This window comes from Bidens hawaiensis, unplaced genomic scaffold (genome assembly GCF_021521415.1).
Source record: "Bidens hawaiensis isolate Kalapana, Puna unplaced genomic scaffold, B.hawaiensis_p1.1 tig00072840_1, whole genome shotgun sequence".
Lineage (NCBI taxonomy): Eukaryota > Viridiplantae > Streptophyta > Magnoliopsida > Asterales > Asteraceae > Bidens > Bidens hawaiensis.
In genome coordinates, this window is record NW_027502692.1 from 27438 (window position 1) to 46183 (window position 18746).

The 18746-nt window shown below is 37.2% G+C and overlaps 1 protein-coding gene and 2 pseudogenes across 2 annotated transcripts; all 3 read left to right on the forward strand.

Moving 5' to 3' along the window:
* The first annotated feature begins 2166 nt into the window (after positions 1 to 2166).
* LOC143606045 (transcription factor DIVARICATA-like) lies at positions 2167 to 4001 on the forward strand. The gene is made up of 2 exons (XM_077081950.1): positions 2167 to 2613; positions 3457 to 4001. Exons 1-2 carry the CDS (start codon positions 2180 to 2182, stop codon positions 3848 to 3850), a joined length of 828 nt encoding a protein of 275 aa, XP_076938065.1. The 5' UTR covers positions 2167 to 2179; the 3' UTR covers positions 3851 to 4001.
* A 9945-nt stretch (positions 4002 to 13946) lies between these two features.
* LOC143606044 (cellulose synthase-like protein D5) lies at positions 13947 to 17951 on the forward strand (annotated as a pseudogene). Its single transcript, XR_013148666.1, has 2 exons — positions 13947 to 14838; positions 15351 to 17951. The product of XR_013148666.1 is annotated as a cellulose synthase-like protein D5 (transcript).
* A 199-nt stretch (positions 17952 to 18150) lies between these two features.
* Positions 18151 to 18240, forward strand: LOC143606047 (U6atac minor spliceosomal RNA; annotated as a pseudogene).
* Positions 18241 to 18746: the final 506 nt, after the last annotated feature.

Consider the following 18746-nt stretch of genomic DNA (forward strand, 5'->3'; position numbering starts at 1 on the left):
TATATAATGATAATATAATAACTATAATTAGAAAATAATAATAATAATATAATTATAATTTTATAATAGTAATAATGATTGTTGACTTTTTGACTTTTTCATTTCTTAAAGGAATGGAAAAAAAACACCTATACTTAAAGAAATGAAAATCCTAAAAATGGAAAGAGTTTCATTCCATTTAGAATGATTCATTCCATTCATGCACGGTAACCAAACATGCTTTTTTTCATTCCTTTGGAATAACTTATTACATTCCACCTTTCATTCCTTCATAACAAACACTATCCAAGTTGGTGAGGGAGGGAATCTTAGATAATTCCTACCCTTCATTAACAAAACATAAGATTGCACCTTAAATTGATTTTAAAAATGACCCTTTTAGCTTAAATCATACCACACATCATGTTTAGTTATTGATGTCTGTGTATTTGTCTTTGTTTGAAGTGTCATGACTTCAAAGTCGGATGATATTTTAATTAGACAATGTATTCTAATTAAAATATCATCCAACTTCATATATATCCCTAATAACCTACAAACTTTTAAAAGGTCATATTTCAATTCAAACTTGAAATATCATATCTATATACCTTTTATAAATGTTTATTTAATTTATGACAATTTATATCTCTCGAATACATTATTCTTTTATCACATTCTTAATTCTGCTTCTCCGATTATCTTCAATTGCATCCCAGGTTAGTAGTATTGGATGTTGAGGTGGTAACTTGTTCTTTTTCTTTTCTTTTTTTCCTTTTAACAAAAAAATTTTCCACCTACCTTGCATTTGCAAGAATGTAAACCCACGGCCTCACATTTATAAGGGGGAATGGAAAACCGTCACTTGGGCTGCAGTCATGAAATATGGTCTGCACTTGTAAGTTGTAACACGTTAACATGTGTTATCATTCAATTTATAACAAAAAAGCGGCCAAGTAAAACAATCTGTTTCCAGAATGAAGAATGATTAGACTTGTTCACATTAGCAAGAAAATATCCTTCACCATATTCCTTGGAACTTTAAAAACCATGCAATTTATCATGTGAATGAAGTTGAAGCCGTGATATAAGGCATGTGAAAGAGCTGCTTGAATTCAACAATTAGTTGAAGATATTTTAGCACTGATGCCCTTGAATGAATCAAGTACCTTCATGGTTGAATGAAATATTAAAAGAAAAAGATCAACAAATTGATGTGATTTCACTTCATATGAAACAAATCCCAATAAAATCTAGCAGTCTTCTATTGTAAAGGTGCATAACATCACATGAAATCCAAAGCTTTATAAGGTAGCTTGTTGCTAAAGTATGAAATCAATAAAGAAGGATGAGGTGATATAGAATCTATATCAAAAAATAAGTAAATTGTTACATTACGTGTTACAATTTTCCTAGCCCAAGATTATTTTTCTACCTTCGGTAATAATAAGATTTAAATAAACAAAATCTTATATATAAGTTAATAGTTTGACTTTATCCAGATTAAACCAAATCTGGTTAATTCCTGGTAAAAATTTTAGGATTTTCAAAATCTTCACTAGTAACTATTTAATATTCTTAGTATTTAACCCAGTAGTATACGGTTTCCAACTAAGTTGTTAGATACAATTATACAAAGGTATAAGACTACCAGAAACACCTAAAATTAAAAGTTTAATTTCTCTAAATAAATAAGTAAATAACATTATTAAATTGAAATTACCAGCAATAAGATAACATGAGAGAACAGCCTATTAAAATACTATATAAGTTGGTATGCCCATCCCATATCCTCATCCAATCAAAATCCAACACTTCCACCCCACCACCCCTGTAAGATTCATTTCTTGAAGAAGGTAACCTTTTCTCATTTCACAATCTAATCATTCATCTCCAAATTCCTTCTGTATATCTTTAGCATTTCCAACTTTTGAGGAATCAAAATCCCTTTTGGTGAAACTCATCTTCACTTCTTTCCTCTTTGGATTTCAAGATTTTCCAATCTTGAACCAAACACCACCCATTCTTTCCAGTTTTAGCAACTTCAACAAGTTTAGATCTTGTTCACCATAATTTGGAAAGTTAGTCTTTTCAAGAAACAACATAAAAAATGCTTCTTGATTCAACATTTCTTGAACAACAACCCTTAAAGCTGTGATATTGTTTCTTGGTTAATAAGAATAATCTTGTTTCTTGGATAATGAAGTTAGAATCTGTAATCCTCTCACCATCATCACATATTGGAGATAGCATAAAGAACACAATCTGGACACCACTTGAGAACAAAGTGTTTGAAACTGCTTTAGCTAAGTTTGATAAAGATACGCCTGACCGGTGGCAGAAGGTGGCAGAGATGGTGCCCGGGAAGACGGTGGCGGATGTTATGAGACAATATAAGGAATTGGAAGATGATGTTAATTGTATTGAAGCAGGATATTATCCAAAATATGGGTATAATTGTAGCACTTCTGGTTTCACTTTAGAATGGAGAAATAGTAATGAGTTTACCACTGAGGGGTATGGTGCTCGAGGGCGGAGACCCTCGGGCGCAACCCCTATGGTTGTGGTGGCCGCCAATCGGCCACCGGAACACGAAAGGAAGAAAGGGGTTCCTTGGACTGAAGAAGAGCATAAGTAAGTTTAATTCTATACTCGCTATGTTATTTTTTATGTTGAATTATTAGCATGATTTAACAAGATAAATTATCCATCACATCGTGAGTAGTGCGTGTTTTGAGTTTATAATCTATGTAAATTATGTAATCATTCTAAGTACTACTACACATATACTTCATAAGTCACTTATGAGCTTGTTGTAAGCTAAAATTAAGCCATGCTTAAACGAGTTCATATCTGAGCTCAAGTCTAAAAATAAGTTTGTTTATTAAACAAACTATACCCAAGCTTACTTATCGAGCTTGATTATAGACTCGCGAGCCTAAACAAGCATGTTTATTATACGATAACTTTTTATGAATATATCTAAATATCATAAACAAAATGCATAATTATAATCATATATATATATATAGGTAATTACATTGTTAATTAATAAATTAGTTACTTAATAATAAATAAGTCGAACTCGAGCTTTGAAATTTAGAGCTTGGAACAACTAGCCGGACTCGAGTTCAATAAAATTAAATGAGCCGAGGTCAAGCTAGGTCTGCCCGGGCTTGTCCTCGACTCGGCTTGTTTACACCCTACTTACAAGATACATAAAGGTATCACATGTTTAATTAAATAAATGAATTGATTATGTGTTTGTTTAATAAGATTATATATTTATTTGTTAAAAATTAAACGAGCAAGAACAATGTATTTCATTAAAAATAACCAATGTATAATCTAATATTTATAATATACGTTATTTTCATTTGTTCGAGAATAAGTATCAACATTTTACAACCCGGCCAAAGTTATAAAAGTTTGTCAAATATACTATATGACATTGGGTATTTGGGAATTTAATCATAGATTGTTCCTGCTGGGATTAAAAAAGTACGGCAAAGGAGATTGGAGAAACATTTCACGGAATTTTGTGGTGACAAGAACACCTACTCAGGTGGCAAGTCATGCTCAAAAGTATTTTATCCGACAACTTTCCGGTGGAAAAGATAAAAGAAGAGCAAGCATTCATGATATAACAACGGTTAATCTTAATGAAAACCATCTCTCTTCGCCAGAATCTAAAACAACCACTTCAGTGGAGCAACGCAACCAAACACATGGGAATTTATTCACATCCTTTAGGTATGGAGGTAACACAATTAATGGCGGTGGTGGCGGCTGTGGTGGTGGTGATTTACATGAATCTTATGGTGCACCACATAATATGGTTTTTCAGATGCAACACACATATCCTCACTGAAAATCTATTGGCTATTGGATTCCTATGATTTGGATGGTTTTTATTGGTTGTTTTCATTAAGCATCTTATGATTCTAATTGTACTTGATTAATGATTAGACTAAAAGGCATGATTTTCCTAGTACAAATCAAAATGAGTCAACACTAGTGAATGGATGTCACCATCTTCATTATTAAAAAAAAATAAAAATCCAAGACAACATTTCTATCCCATGAATCTACAAACAAATCATTAGTGATGCTAATGATCCTGTTCAAATGGGTGAAGCTAGGCCTAACTGGTTTGTTTCTTAGACGTTGGTTTTGTTTTTATAGATTGGTTGACAGAACGGTTTAGTTTACGAAATAGTCTGAAAAAATGAAAAAATGTCTAGTATATATCAAAATGGATTATAAACAATTGATTAATTCTAATATTATAAAAAACCCAATATAGTTCTAAAAGTTTTCTTTTTGTAATATTACCTTTTCTCTTGACTTATAGTCGTGTTTTATTCAGAAGTCACATGTCAATGAACATGTTATAATTTGTAAAGTCCTAGAACATGTCAATCCAGTTTGTATAAAAAGTTATGTATTTTGAAGGCTTGTAGACTTAACCTGCAAATCCGAACTGATACTAGACCGTAGTATTACTACAAAACAGAGAGTGTTCAACGACAGACAAATAAGTTGGAAGTCTCTCTGTTGTAGTGTTATCTATTGGAAGCCAAAGTGTGGATAAGTATTTAAGATACGCGTGCTAAGATCGAGGGATCAAGAACGAGGAGCATGACCAACAAATGGTTGTGATTTCACTCACTTTATGTTTTCTGACCGTTCTTTTATTTATATATTTTATAATAAAAGCTAAACAATGCTTTCTTTAATTCTAACTATTTAATATTTCTTAATTCAAACTCTAACACATTAGTTGTAAAATATTCTATTATTTCAATTAATTAAACAAAAATGTTTTTGTTTACATCTAAAACATATTTATCCTTACATTGCAAAATTTAAACTCAGTCACTCTTATGAAGAACAAGCATCGTACTACCAGTACTAGACTATTAGGTCATGAGTCTACTTGCTTACTTGAAAAAGAAATAATTTGGTTGTCGTTTTCCGCTTATTACAATAACTTTATAAATCAAAGTATTTATATAACAATTTAATAAGATGATAACTAACGTTTAATAACAAAACATTATGAAGGTCATACATATGATTATATGAATTCAATACACTTTTGAGAAATATGGACTCGTTTAAGATTTTCAAGTTTTCTTTTTTTTTTTTTAGTTTCGAGTTATCTATATTCAATAAAAGAAATAAATAACATAAATCTACCTGTAAATTTGTCATTGTCGCTAACTTTTACTCGAAGTACTTTCATAGGATACAAAAATTCAAATAAAACAAGATTTGATAACTTACAAAAAGCGAATATAAATCCAAATCCTGTTTAAGTTAAATTCAAATAATAATGAATTATTGTAGTAAGTGAATTACAATAATAATTATTAGTTTATTGGGTACCTTTGGTTTTGTGTCTGCTGTTAGTAATCCAACTCGAATAAAACAGATTTATAGAGCCTTTTAAGGTGCCAAGAGCCTAAGAGTTGGGATTTTCATTAATGTAAAACAAATTCAAAAATAAAAAATAAATAAACTATATCATTACTTATTAAAATATGAAACTTGCACCTTCTTCTTAACAACAAAACCAGAAACAAACTCAACAGTCGCTTTATCAATCTGTTTAAATGAAAAGGAAAGAAAAATGATAATATCGATCCAATATCAATTTCAAATATTCCAACTCCAAGTTCAAATGTTGTTGATGATATGCAAGAAAATGAAGATACCGATCCACGCTTAAATATTGAAAATGATATGCAAGAAAATGATAATATTGGTCTAAATATTCCTTTGGCTTCAAGCACTTCAATACAAAATACAATCGATTTCAATGATATATCTTCCATCTGATCTCTCTAATAGACCACCTATTGCAAGTTATCATCATAATCAAGCAGATGCCATAAGAAAAACGTATCTTTGTTAAAAAGGTTTTTCAATCATGAGGTCATGACTTTAAATATACAAACTATTCTAGTGGTCGGGGACGTTTTCATGTAAAATGGTTTGATAAACACGATTGGTTGGAGTATAGCACTAAACAAGAAAAAGCATATTGCTTATGCTATTATACTTGTTTAATGAAAGTGTTGGTAATCAAGGTAGATGAGAAACTTTTGTAAGTGGAGGCTTTTCTAACTGGAGTAAACCGAGTGTCTTAAAAGACCATGTTAGGAAAGTTAATAGTGTTCATGATAAAGCGCCTAAAAATGTAACAATCTCTTGAATCAAAAGCGATCCTACGAGGTGAATGCCGGTATGCCACTAAGCGTAGTATGGAAAAAAAGATTGCCAATTGATATCGATCATTGGGTTCTATTCATAGTTATAGATTATTGTTAGAATATAGTTTATCATTTCGTGATCATAATAAACTTGAAAACTCTTTTTCTAAAGATCACTTTCTTGCGGAATTAAAGTTAATTTGTGAGAACAACTCGCATATTGGTAAGTACAGTTTAAGGAATGCAAAAAAAATTAAAATAAATAAGTTAAAGAAGGTGATGTAATTGTTTGATTTCAAGCTTTTAAAAACCGAAAAGGAGAAATCTGCACCCCATATGTAAAAATATATTTATTATCATGTTCCTATTTTTGTTTCGTTTACATAGTGTGAACTGTGAAGTACGGTAAAAAAGAAAATAAACGTTCCCCCTGAGTGTATTGTCTAGATCTGTCACTATGATTTACCTTCTTGACCCACCTAAAACATATAGTCTGATCTCTAAGGTTAATCCGTGCCAAAGAATTCCTCAAAAGAACAAATTTCAAAGATTCCTAGAACGTCCCGATCCAACTCCACGTCATCTAGCCATGTACCAAAAGCCACCATTCTTCTTGATCAAATTAGTACTCTCTCTCTCTTAGCGGCATTCTCTTCTAGGCCCAAAAAAATGATCACCCAAGACATCCATCGTTACTTCACTTACCTAGTCAGAAAACTTGTAGTTTTTAGCAAACTCGATAGGAATAAAGACGGGGTGCGTATATTGAGAGCTAAAGACCCACACCACTTACAAGAACACAATATTCCTTAACACTAATTTTCCTTCGGACCTGATTATCTAATGACCAACCGAGATTTTTCAAATCCACATCAATACCAAAAACTCTGATCCAAACACTCGGTACACCCTTTTCACCAACAAGAATAATGCTCGTCCGATACCCGAATATTAAGTGGTATACCTTATCCAACATTCACCAAACACCAAGGGGACACTAGTGGTTTAGTTTAGGTGACACATTAAAATATTTGACATTACAAGTTCCAAGTATCCCACACTTATTGACATTTTTGCATGGCAACTTTATAATTATAATAATAATAATAGACAGAATTACAAATTTTGTCCTTTAAAATAAGACGAAATACGGTTCGTGTCCTTTTCTAAGTTTCCTTGCAGGCGGTGTACTTTAAACTTTTTTTTCCTACAAGTTATGTCCTTTACGCTAACTGGGTTAGAAAAACTCTGTTAAATCCCATCACGTGAGAAGCATGTGAGGGTAGTTTTGTCTTTTTGCTTACCTGCAACTTCTTCTTCTTCTGTTTCTCCATCTTCTTCTTCCTCTGTTAAATCCCAATTTCATCACCATACCTCCCACCAAGCTGCATCTCTGGCAAGCCCACCGACACCGTCTTCTCCGACAACGAAAATCACCAGCTGCCTCATCTCACTTCTCTCAATATGGGACCGTCTTCTCCGACAACGAAAATCACCAGCCCACCGACACCGTCTTCTCCGACAACGAAAATCACCAGCTGCCTCATCTCACTTCTTCTCCGACAACGAAAATCACCAGCTGCCCCAGAGATGCCACTGGACCACCACCCTCCGCCCAATCGCCGCCAGCTGCCTCATCTCACTTCTCTCTCTATGTTCTACCACACCATCACCATAACCACTCCTCAAACACCATCACCACCGCCACCATAGCTCCGCCACCAGCCCCAAATTACACGAAAACAATACCAATCAATTGGTATAAACTGCTGGGGGGTTTAAGCCCTTCTGAGGGTTTTTCTTATTATTAATTAACAACATTATTATTATTATTATTGCTGTTAATTGTTCATATATTGGTATTATTATTGTTAAGATTATTGTTGTACGTCGTCGTTTTGAGGATTTGAAACAAGAGAAGGTTGAATTTGGATTCCGACGATATAATAAAGATGAATCGATGAATTTGAAGGAATGTGTTGGGGTAATGATATTATTATTATTATAATTGAATTTGGTGCGATCTGACGTGGTGAATTTTGGTGGGAATTTGGTTTATATGGTGAATTGGTGTGTTGTTTATTGGTCACTGATTATGGTGTCCACCAGGTGTTTGTTAAAATGCCTCTGTGAGTTTTGTTATTATTCTTCAGGGTTTTGTGAGGGTTTTGAATTATGTTCATTCCATCATACATACCCTTTATCATCTTCAAGTTCAGGTTTTTTTTTTGAGATTTCGAAATCTTATATGAAAGTTATGTGTTTTATGGCATTTAAGATTTGATTACGGAAATGTGGATTTGTGTAATTTGGGGCTGGTGGCGGAGCTATGGTGGCGGTGGTGATGGTGTTTGAGGAGTGGTTATGGTGATGGTGTGGTAGAACATAGAGAGAGAAGTGAGATGAGGCAGCTGGCGGCGATTGGGCGGAGGGTGGTGGTCCAGTGGCGGAAGAGGAGGAAGTGGGCGGAGGAGTAGATGGTTAAGAAGATGGAGAAGAAGAGTGGGAGGTATGGTGATGAAATTGAGATTTAACAGAGGAAGAAGAAGATGGAGAAACAGAAGAAGAAGAAGAAGAAGTTGCAGGTAAGCAAAAAGACAAAACTACCCTCACATGCTTCTCACGTGATGGGATTTAACAGAGTTTTTCTAACCCAGTTAGCGTAAAGGACATAACTTGTAGGAAAAAAAAGTTTAAAGTACACCGCCTGCAAGGAAACTTAGAAAAGGACACGAACCGTATTTCGTCTTATTTTAAAGGACAAATTTGTAATTCTGTGATAATAATAATAATAATAATAACAACACACATATGTTATCAATGGAAGTTAGCTTTAGCTATGAGTGTTGTCGGATCACGCGCACCATCTTCTGTTCAACCACCCCACCCATTTTCCACGTTCCCCTCTTTTGCCCCTAATTAGGGTTTATACTGTTCCCACTTTGACTTTCAATCAACCCCAGATCCACCTCAATCAGATGTTAATTCGCACCCACAATTACAAACCCACATACCCAATTGCTTCTATTTACCATCTTGATTTCAGAATCTTCAAACCCTGAACTCACTATGCCGTTCACTTGGAAGAAGAACACCAGACGCAATCGCTTCTCGCAATTGGTTGCTGATCATCTTCTATCGCCCAAGCGTGGTGGCTCCCTTGTTGTCGAAACCGGGTTTCCGACTTCGATTATTGATCTTTATGTTAGGAATCGTGGTAGGTTTCGGAAATCGAGTGTCAAGAAACAGAGTGAATTTGAATCGAATGATTCATTGAGTCAGGTATCGCCAAACCCATTTGTGGGTTCAGGTAATTGGACATCTGGTGGTACGGATCATGCCCAAATTGATGAAATTGTTGAAGAAATTGATGAAATTGTTGGAGTTCATAGCGTTACGAGTGACGATAATATCAGAAATTGCATCGAAGTTACTGAAATTGAAGTTGAAATGGTGAAATTGAACCCTGTGTTGGTGGGTGTGTTGAAGGGTTTGTTGATTATGGGTTTGGTGTTGTTAACAAAGGGGTTTACTGTTGGGATTACGGTATTGACTTTCGTGCTAATCTTGTTGGAGTCGGTGGCGAAACGATGGAGTTTTAATGAGACGGGTGATGTAAGAAGTTTGGAAACGGATACGAGTTTTGAAGTGTTGGAGATTGAAGAAGAATATGTGGAATCGAAGGCCGATGAAGTGACAAGTGAAGGCTAGATGGAATTGGAGATTAAGCGTAAAGGTTCTAGACGAGCCGTAATGAAATCGAGGATGAAGAAGCTTGTGCCGAAGAAGCTACGTAAATCTTCGACAGGTTCAAAGGAGGAGATAGTGAGAGCTAGTGAATGCTCGGTTTCGAAAGGCGAGAGCTTGAGAATCGTGAAGCTAGATCAGGGTGATATTGTAGAAGTAGAGGCAAAATCGAGTGGAATTGAGTGTGATGGTGAGGGATTAGGAAGGGGTAAGCATCGGAGTTCGGGGTGTTCGGTTTTGTGTTTAGTTGTTCTGGTTGGACTGATTGGAGGACGGGTTTTGGCTCTCGTGCTGGCATTATCTTGGTGCTTGATGCTGAAGAAGTTGCAATGGAGAAATGTAAAGTTTCCTGTTTCCTAACTTTGATTTGTTGTTTTTTTGTATCTAAATCTTGTTGTTCTTGACTTGTGCACAACTTTATTTAAGCAATAGAAAAAGATATACATGTACTTTGTTTTTCTTGTTATTCAAATGCACCTTACTTGTTTAGTTCTTGTTTTCCTAACACACATAGATTTTTGTTATTAGTTAATGGTCACATATTCATATGATGAGTTTCAGCTTTTAATCACACTGTAGACTATGGTCATTAAGTTCAAGATTCAATGGTTTATGTGGAATAGTAAGTTTTTTTTTCACTTATCCATTTTTCTAGTGGCCAAATACTTTGATGAGTAGATGAGGGGTTGCCGTTCGAAAAAAAAAAGTAGATGAGGGGTTGTTTGGGATTTTTAATTGAAGATTAACAAGCAAGTTACAGTCTTTTTAAGGCTTTTTAAGTTCAACATGTTCTAACTCACTTGCAGTTGCAGATAAACAGTGTTAAGTATTTTACCGAAGCTAGTTATTGAGGTAATCGTTTTTGAAACTAGGATATCGGTTTGAATGCTAACTAAAGAATGATGAGTTAGTTAAGTTCCGATTTGGCTGAGAAAGTTGAAGCAATCAGATCACTTTGTATATACATCTTACTAACATTCAAAAAAGATATTGTACTAGTATTACTTAAGAACATCTGAATATCTGATATAACTTGGTTTTAATAAGCGCGGGGCGACTAGGTTCTGAAAGCCAAGCACAAGGGAGAGTGTGGTTGGTCTTAAATCTATTAATGAATTTTTAAAAGAAAAAAGATACAAAATAACTTGATAATTTTTAAAAGATAAAAAATAAAATAATAAAATATCTAGAAAAAGAAAAAAAGCTTTATCAACTTGCAAAGAAGGTTTATACCATGTAAAAGTCTACTTAAACCCACTTGAACATATATTTCTCTTGAATCTATGAGTTTGTATCTGAGAAATAGGGCAATCCTAGATTCCTAGTTTCTTAAAATACTTTAAAGCATACTATACGACTCACATAACTCATAGTACAAGCTCATGAAGTAGATGACGATGGGCCGATTCTGCATCGCAAATCAGTTGCCCATATCGCTATATTAAAGATAATATAAGGTTAGTAGTGTTGGTATTCAAAAGGCATACGCAGTGGTGGTTCATGTAATAGCTGCGCTTCACCATCACTGAGGCACCCGAGACACTCATTTTAAACCCAAGATATAATTGAAGGGAAAAAACAGATTAAGAAAACTTCAATGATGAATCGATCAACGGGTCTCAAGGTAATGCATATGACTAGGAAGAACTGAGGCAGTGGCAGAAGTTATCGAAATGGATCAGAGTGATAGAAATAAAGAGTTAAAACGAAAACACAAAAATACACAAGGATGAAAATACCAAATACTTTCAGCAGTTCATTCTTCTGTTCACCGCAGGTGTGATATTTCCAATCTCAACGGCATTGTATAAGAATGGGAATGGGAATGGGAATGATGGGTCACATAACCTACGAATGTTTATCGATTCAGATTATGTGAATTGGGTAGTTCGAATTTGTTATCGAATTCAGTTTGAATTTGGCTTGATTCGAATTGCAAGAAAAAAAATTAAATTATATATATCTGAATTTGAATATTTCAGTCGAATCGGCTCAAAAGAGTCACAAGTTCAAACTCATTTCGAATTCCAAATTCGATTAGGATGCTAGCCCAATTCGAATATTCACCGAAATCGAACTCTGTTGGGTTCAAATTTATGTTTAATCAAGCGTGATGGCATTAATTTATCTAGTTAAAGATCTTAAAAGTTGATTTAGGGTACGGAACTCACATCTTTTCCTTTCTGTAACTCCTTTGACAGTGGTCTTATGGCAAACTTGTTTGGATACTAGGATTTCACTCGTAGTCCGTCAAGTAAGTTGAAGTAGTGGTGTCAAAAAGGTTATGGAAAGTTTATCTGAGGTGGGATTATGTACATGATCAGGAGTTTCGCACAAGTGGAGCGTTAGGTAGCGGATTAGTCTACATGAGGTGCATTTGACATTTTTGAGGTCGAGTATACTTGGGGTTTATTGTTACGTTGAACTATATAAACGACTCATCTGTATAGATCACATGATGTTTAGCACCTTCGTGGCAATAGTGAACAAAAATAAGAGATGAACCGATGTTCTACCCTGAGCTTAAGCAACACATAACCCATTGTAACTAGTTAGCTCCAAAACCCATATTCTCCATTACTGATAATAAGAAGCTCCAGTTGACAGGGTTGAAAGCTTTATCAAAACCAACAATAAACACTTTCTACCTTAACTTTTAACCCAAGATGAGTTTCATTGATACGTCTGTGGTTTATTCGCTTCCGAAAAAGGAATGAAGAACTTTTTTGAGGCCGATGGCAAGAAATTTCGATAGCACTTTAGGCATACAACTAGTCAAACTGATATGATGATAGTCTTTCAAAGAAGTTATTAGTTGTATATTTTGTAACTTATGTTTTAATCAATAGTCAATAGTGTTGTAATTGTCATTTGATTAGATGCAACAGTTACAAAATACTTTTTTTAACGGCAGAGGATCTCACGTTTAAACCCACCATGTTTGGGGCTATGCCCAAGGTTGACTCCTCGACCACCGTGAGACCTTACCCCCCCCCCTCCTGGATGTGCGGGATCCCGATGGAATCCGTAAACTCTCGCTCCCTGTCGGTTTTGAACTCGGGATTCAAGCCTAGGTTCGTCTCTTGGCCCAGATGTCCATGAAACTGGCCCAAGTAGGAATCAAACTTGTATCATCACTAAGGGCATGCCTTGAAATGTTACAACACATATTTTTTAGTCCGGTGAATTCAAATTCTATAATAAAAGCTAGTTAGTGAAATCATGCTCAAAAATCTCCCAAAATGTCTTGATAAATTTGAATGAAAAGCCCTCAAGGCCAGACACCTTTTCTGCATGCCAAAACTGCTTCCTCTATTTTAAATAAAAAACGGTAAACGCACGTTTTGGGAGTTCCTTCATGAGCCGATAGTATAGAGGAGCCGTTGGATATCAACTTTATCCGGTTATGAACCAACTCTTCAAAGATAACAACACTTTAATTAGATATAAATTACACATTTTTAAACTGTGTATATTTTGTTTACTACCCTTATTATTTTAAAAAGGATTAATTAATAAATTAGCAAAAGTAACACACTTATATTTTAAGTAACACCTTTAGTTTGAAAAGTAAAATTGGACCCTTTAGCCTGAACGTTAGATTCGTTTCTGAAAATTTCAAATATAAAACAATTCATTAATTAGTCAATAATACCAGACGTTCAAACAATAAAGTTAATAATAATACCAATCACATTATTTCTCGCTGAGTGCCCAATCATGCTTACGTGGACGACGGGCAACGGCTATTACCTTTTAAAACTTCAGACCGTTGATTTCAAACCCCACAAAACCTGGCCCGCAAGTCCAGCTCATCATTAACCAACGGCCACGATCACTCGACCGTTAATAATTCAAAAGAAACCCTTTTATCCTTAAATAAAACCCCTTCGATTCTACACATTATTATTATTATTACTACTCATATTCCTCATGAACCCTTGTCATCTGCTTCTTGTTCTTCAATAATCCCCAATTACCCATTTCAATTCCATCATTTTTTCTCAATTTGATTCATGGAACGCGATTCCCCGGTGAGAATTACGGTATCATCCTCGGGCGGGCTTCGTAACGTCGCGTTATCAAGCCCGGTGAGAAGGGTTTCCATTTCGAACTCCCCGCTTAGCGGTGGGGAAGTAAGACGCTTGAGTCTCGGCGGGAGATACGGCGGTGGTGACGAGTACGTCGCGTACACCGTACACATCCCGCCGACACCGGATCATCAGTTCGTGTCGAATTCCCAAAATTCCCAAAATAGCTCTGAATACAGTAAAATCCATGGAAACCCTAATGAGAATCGGATTAAGGATACCGTGTTTACTGGCGGGTTTAACTCGGAAACCCGAGCTCACGCTCGGAGGATGAAATCGGTTGAGGAAATGATTGTTCCGAAGTCGAAATTGCTGTGTCAAGTCGATGGCTGCGACGAGAAGCTTCTTGATAAGTCAGAGAAATCTCAGTGCGAATGCGGGTTTCGTATATGTGACGATTGTTACACCGATTATTGCTCGAATGGAAAGGGGGTTTGTCCGGGGTGTAAAGAACCGTTTCACGAGAGTTACGAAGAAGACGATGAGGGCGATTTGCAGCCGATGATGTCCGAGGAGAAGGATACGGTGAACCCGTTGAGGAAGAACCGGGGCGGGGTTAGATTGGAGAATAATTTTTCGTTGGTGCGGTCGTTTAAGGCCCCGAATCAGGATTTTGATCACACACGATGGCTGTTCGAGACGAATGGGACTTACGGGTTTGGGAATGCGGTGTGGCCGAGAGAAGGGTGTCACCGAGGTGGTGAGAAGTATGAGTATGAGAATCCGCCTATGTTTAATGCCCGGAGGAATAGGCCACTGACTAGGAAAGTTGGGATTTCGGCTGCTATTCTTAGTCCTTACAGGTTAGTGTTACTTGCTACTTTTTGTGAATTAAGTTGAAGAAATTGCTTGACTATTGTTGTTATTATTGTTCTTGCTTAAGTTATAAATATATAGGTATGTTTAGAATGTTGAGATAAATGCTGTTGAACTAGATTGATTAAATTCGGTTTTCTCAATAACAAGCTATAGTTGATTAATTTTTGTCCTACTTTATTCAACCTAACTTAAGTTAATAACAAATTAGGGTAAAAATCAATCTACAGATAATTTATAAAAGGTTTTAAGATGAGGCTATTCAGTTTATGTAGCCCAATTTAATTTGAAAACAAATTATAGTAAATAAATTTCTGAAAATTGTATAAATGCTTTAAAGTAATCTTGTTTATTGAGTGGAAACAAGAATTCGGTTCGGTTTGAACTTTACTGAATTCGGTTCGTTTACAGCTATGACCGAATAAACAAACCAAATAACCCGAAAACCTAACCAATTAACACCCCAGTTAAAACTCTGACTTGTTTTTGTAAAATGCAGGTTGCTGATTGTTATCCGGCTAGCCGCGCTCGGTCTATTCCTAACATGGCGAATTTCACACCCCAACCACGAAGCCGTCTGGCTATGGCTAATGTCCGTAATCTGCGAGGTCTGGTTCGCCTTTTCCTGGCTCCTAGACCAGCTTCCCAAGCTCTGTCCGGTCACTCGCTCCACCGACCTCGCAGTCCTCAAAGAACGGTTTGAACCGACCCAAAACAACCCGAAAGGCCTATCCGACCTTCCCGGTATCGACATCTTCGTCTCGACAGCCGACGCCGAAAAAGAACCCCCACTCGTCACCGCCAACACCATCTTATCAATCCTGGCCGTTGATTATCCAGTGGATAAAATAGCTTGTTATTTATCCGACGATGGAGGGTCACTGGTCACATTTGAAGCTTTAGCTGTAGTTGCTAGCTTTGCTAGAACATGGGTCCCATTTTGCAGGAAGCATGAGATCGAACCCAGAAACCCGGAAGCTTATTTTTCACAAAAAGGTGACCCGTTGAAGAATAAACGGAGGGTTGACTTTGTACGAGAAAGACGAAAAGTCAAACGAGAATATGACGAATTCAAAGTCAGAATCAATGCGTTACCTGAAACCATTAGAAGACGTTCAGACGCGTGCAACGCACGCGAGGAGCTTTTAGCTAAAAAGAAACAGATGGAGATTGGTGGGAGAGTAACCGAATCTGTTAAAGTCCCGACTGCCACGTGGATGTCTGACGGCAACACGTGGCACGGGACTTGGTTTTCCGGTGAGGAAGACCACTCTCGTGGCAACCACGCCGGAATTATTCAGCTTATGTTGGCCCCGCCTGGCCCCGAATGCGCGTATATAACCGAGAAGGACCCCGAGGATCTGATCGATACGCGGAATGTGGATACGAGGCTACCGATGCTTGTTTATGTGTCCCGTGAAAAGCGGCCCGGGTTTGATCATAATAAGAAGGCGGGAGCTATGAATGCGTTGGTTCGGGCTAGTGCGATTATGTCGAACGGTTCGTTTATTCTTAACCTCGACTGTGATCACTATATTTACAACTCGTTGGCGTTAAGAGAGGGGATGTGTTTTATGCTCGACCGAGGCGGTGACAAGATTTGTTATGTTCAGTTCCCGCAACGGTTTGAGGGGATTGACCCGAGTGATCGGTATGCGAACCATAACACGGTTTTCTTTGATGTGAGTATGCGGGCTCTTGACGGGTTGCAAGGCCCGATGTATGTCGGGACTGGGTGTATATTTAGACGAATTGCGCTTTATGGGTTTAGCCCGCCTCGGGCCACCGAGCACCACGGATGGTTCGGTGGGCGGAAGATCAAGTTTTCGTTGAAGAAATTGAAAAAGAATAAAGCCGAAGATGATACCGAAATGATCATGCCGATTGTAGATGATCAAAATGGTAATAGTGAAGAAGGGGATGAACTTAAAGAAGCTTTGATTCCCGAACGGTTTGGGGATTCGAGTTACTTGATCGACTCGATCGCAGTGGCTGAGTTTGGTGGTCGGTTGATTCACGAGTTAAGAGGAAAAGAGAGCCACGGGAGACCATCGGGTTCATTAGCAGTTCAACGCGAGCCAATTGATCGGCTGCGGCCATCGAAGAAGCGATTAAAGTCGTGACGTGTTTCTATGAAGATAAAACCGAGTGGGGTAAACGGGGTTGGGTGGATCTATGGGTCGATAACCGAAGATGTTGTAACGGGTTACCGTATGCATAACCGAGGGTGGAGATCGGTTTACTGTGTCACAAAGCGGGATGCGTTTCGAGGGACTGCTCCGATTAACTTAACAGATCGGTTTGATTCAAGTCCTTCGGTGGGCCACGGGTTCAGTTGAGATCTTTTTCTCGAAAAACAATGTCACTTTTCGCGAGCCGAAGATGAAATTTCTACAACGAATCGCGTATTTCAATGTCGGGATGTACCCATTCACCTCGATCTTCTTACTCGCATATTGTATCCTTCCTGCACTTTCACTGTTTTCGGGCAAATTCATCGTTTCAGTCATTAAACGTCACGTTTTTAGTCCTGCTTCTAGCCATAACAGTCACTTTAAGCATGCTCGCGCTTCTTGAAATCCGCTGGTCTAAATAACCCCTCCACGATTGGTGGAGAAATGGAGCAGTTCTGGTTAATCGGGTGGGACCAGTGCACCACCCGGTGGCAGTTATCAAGGTTTGTTGAAAGTGATAGCCGGTATTGATATCTCATTCACCTTAACTTCAAAACCCGCAGCAGCTGATGATGGTGAAGACGAGTTTGCTGAGCTGTACGAAGTTCCGGTTCACAATGCTAATGATCCTCCCGTTACAATAATATTAATGAACGTTGCAGCGATCGCAGTTGGTGTTTTCAGGACGGCTTACAGCCCGTTTCCCGAGTGGAGCAAGCTTTTAGGAGGGGTGTTTTTTAGCTTCTGGGTGTTGTCACATCTTTATCCGTTTGCTAAAGGGTTGATGGGGAGACGCGGGAAGATAACAACGATTGTGTATCTGTGGTCGATGTTGATTTGCATCGTGGTGTCGTTGATTTTCTTGTATGTTCATCCGCCTGATGTGAGCCGGACGCAGAGGCATGATGCAGTTTCGGTTTCCTTGAATTGTTGATGTTAGGTGTTACATATTGTAACAAGTACTTTGTTGGTTTATTTTGTATTATATTGTAAGATTCTTGTGGGTTTGAAACTATTAATCAGCAGGTATTTTTTTTGGTGTTATTAAAGTGTGTTGTTGTCCCACATTGGTACTGGATGAAAAGAGTGATGGGTTTATAGCTGGATGAGATTGCTGTGTTCGTACCTGACAGGGACGGGAACAGCTTTCGAGCTTACCTGTTACACATCGGTTAAGGCAACCCACTTCGGTGGATCTATGACCCATTTTTTTTTTTTTAAATCTCTTGGCAGATTGTTTTGACATCTACATCATTGGTAAATTTAATGCCTTTGAATACACAAAGCATGTTTGTAAGTAAAAGATAAAATCATACTTAAAAACATACTTTAATCAAGCTCATTTTGGTTCGATGCTCTCTACCCACGTCACCATCAAATCGTTGTCGTTTTCTTCTTCAGTCTTCCATTTCGCCAATCAACCACACATATGGTTCCCTCACTTGTATGTCAACATTCCAAAGTACGGACATCGTCTTCAAACAACTTTTCGCTTTCGATAATTTTTTTCCTGTCATTCGACATTAAATCAATGCAGTGTGTCGAATGGAGCCCAATAAAGATGTTTCCTAGTGGCTTCTTGCATGGTGAATAACACTAAGTGACCCGGGTACAGATTATAGATAATCTGAGGGTTAAGTAATGTTTCCCACGGATGAGGTCTAACTGAGAAGGCTGTTCTTTAGGAGACCTGCAAAACAAACACCGTAAGCTCGTCACTG

Bases quoted from the DNA above. Each gene is read 5' to 3' on its own strand.
- LOC143606045 (XM_077081950.1), top strand. From the start codon at position 2,180: ATGAAGTTAGAATCTGTAATCCTCTCACCATCATCACATATTGGAGAT. The intron at 2,614-3,456 runs GTAAGTTTAATT...ATTTAATCATAG, and splicing joins TGGACTGAAGAAGAGCATAA to ATTGTTCCTGCTGGGATTAA.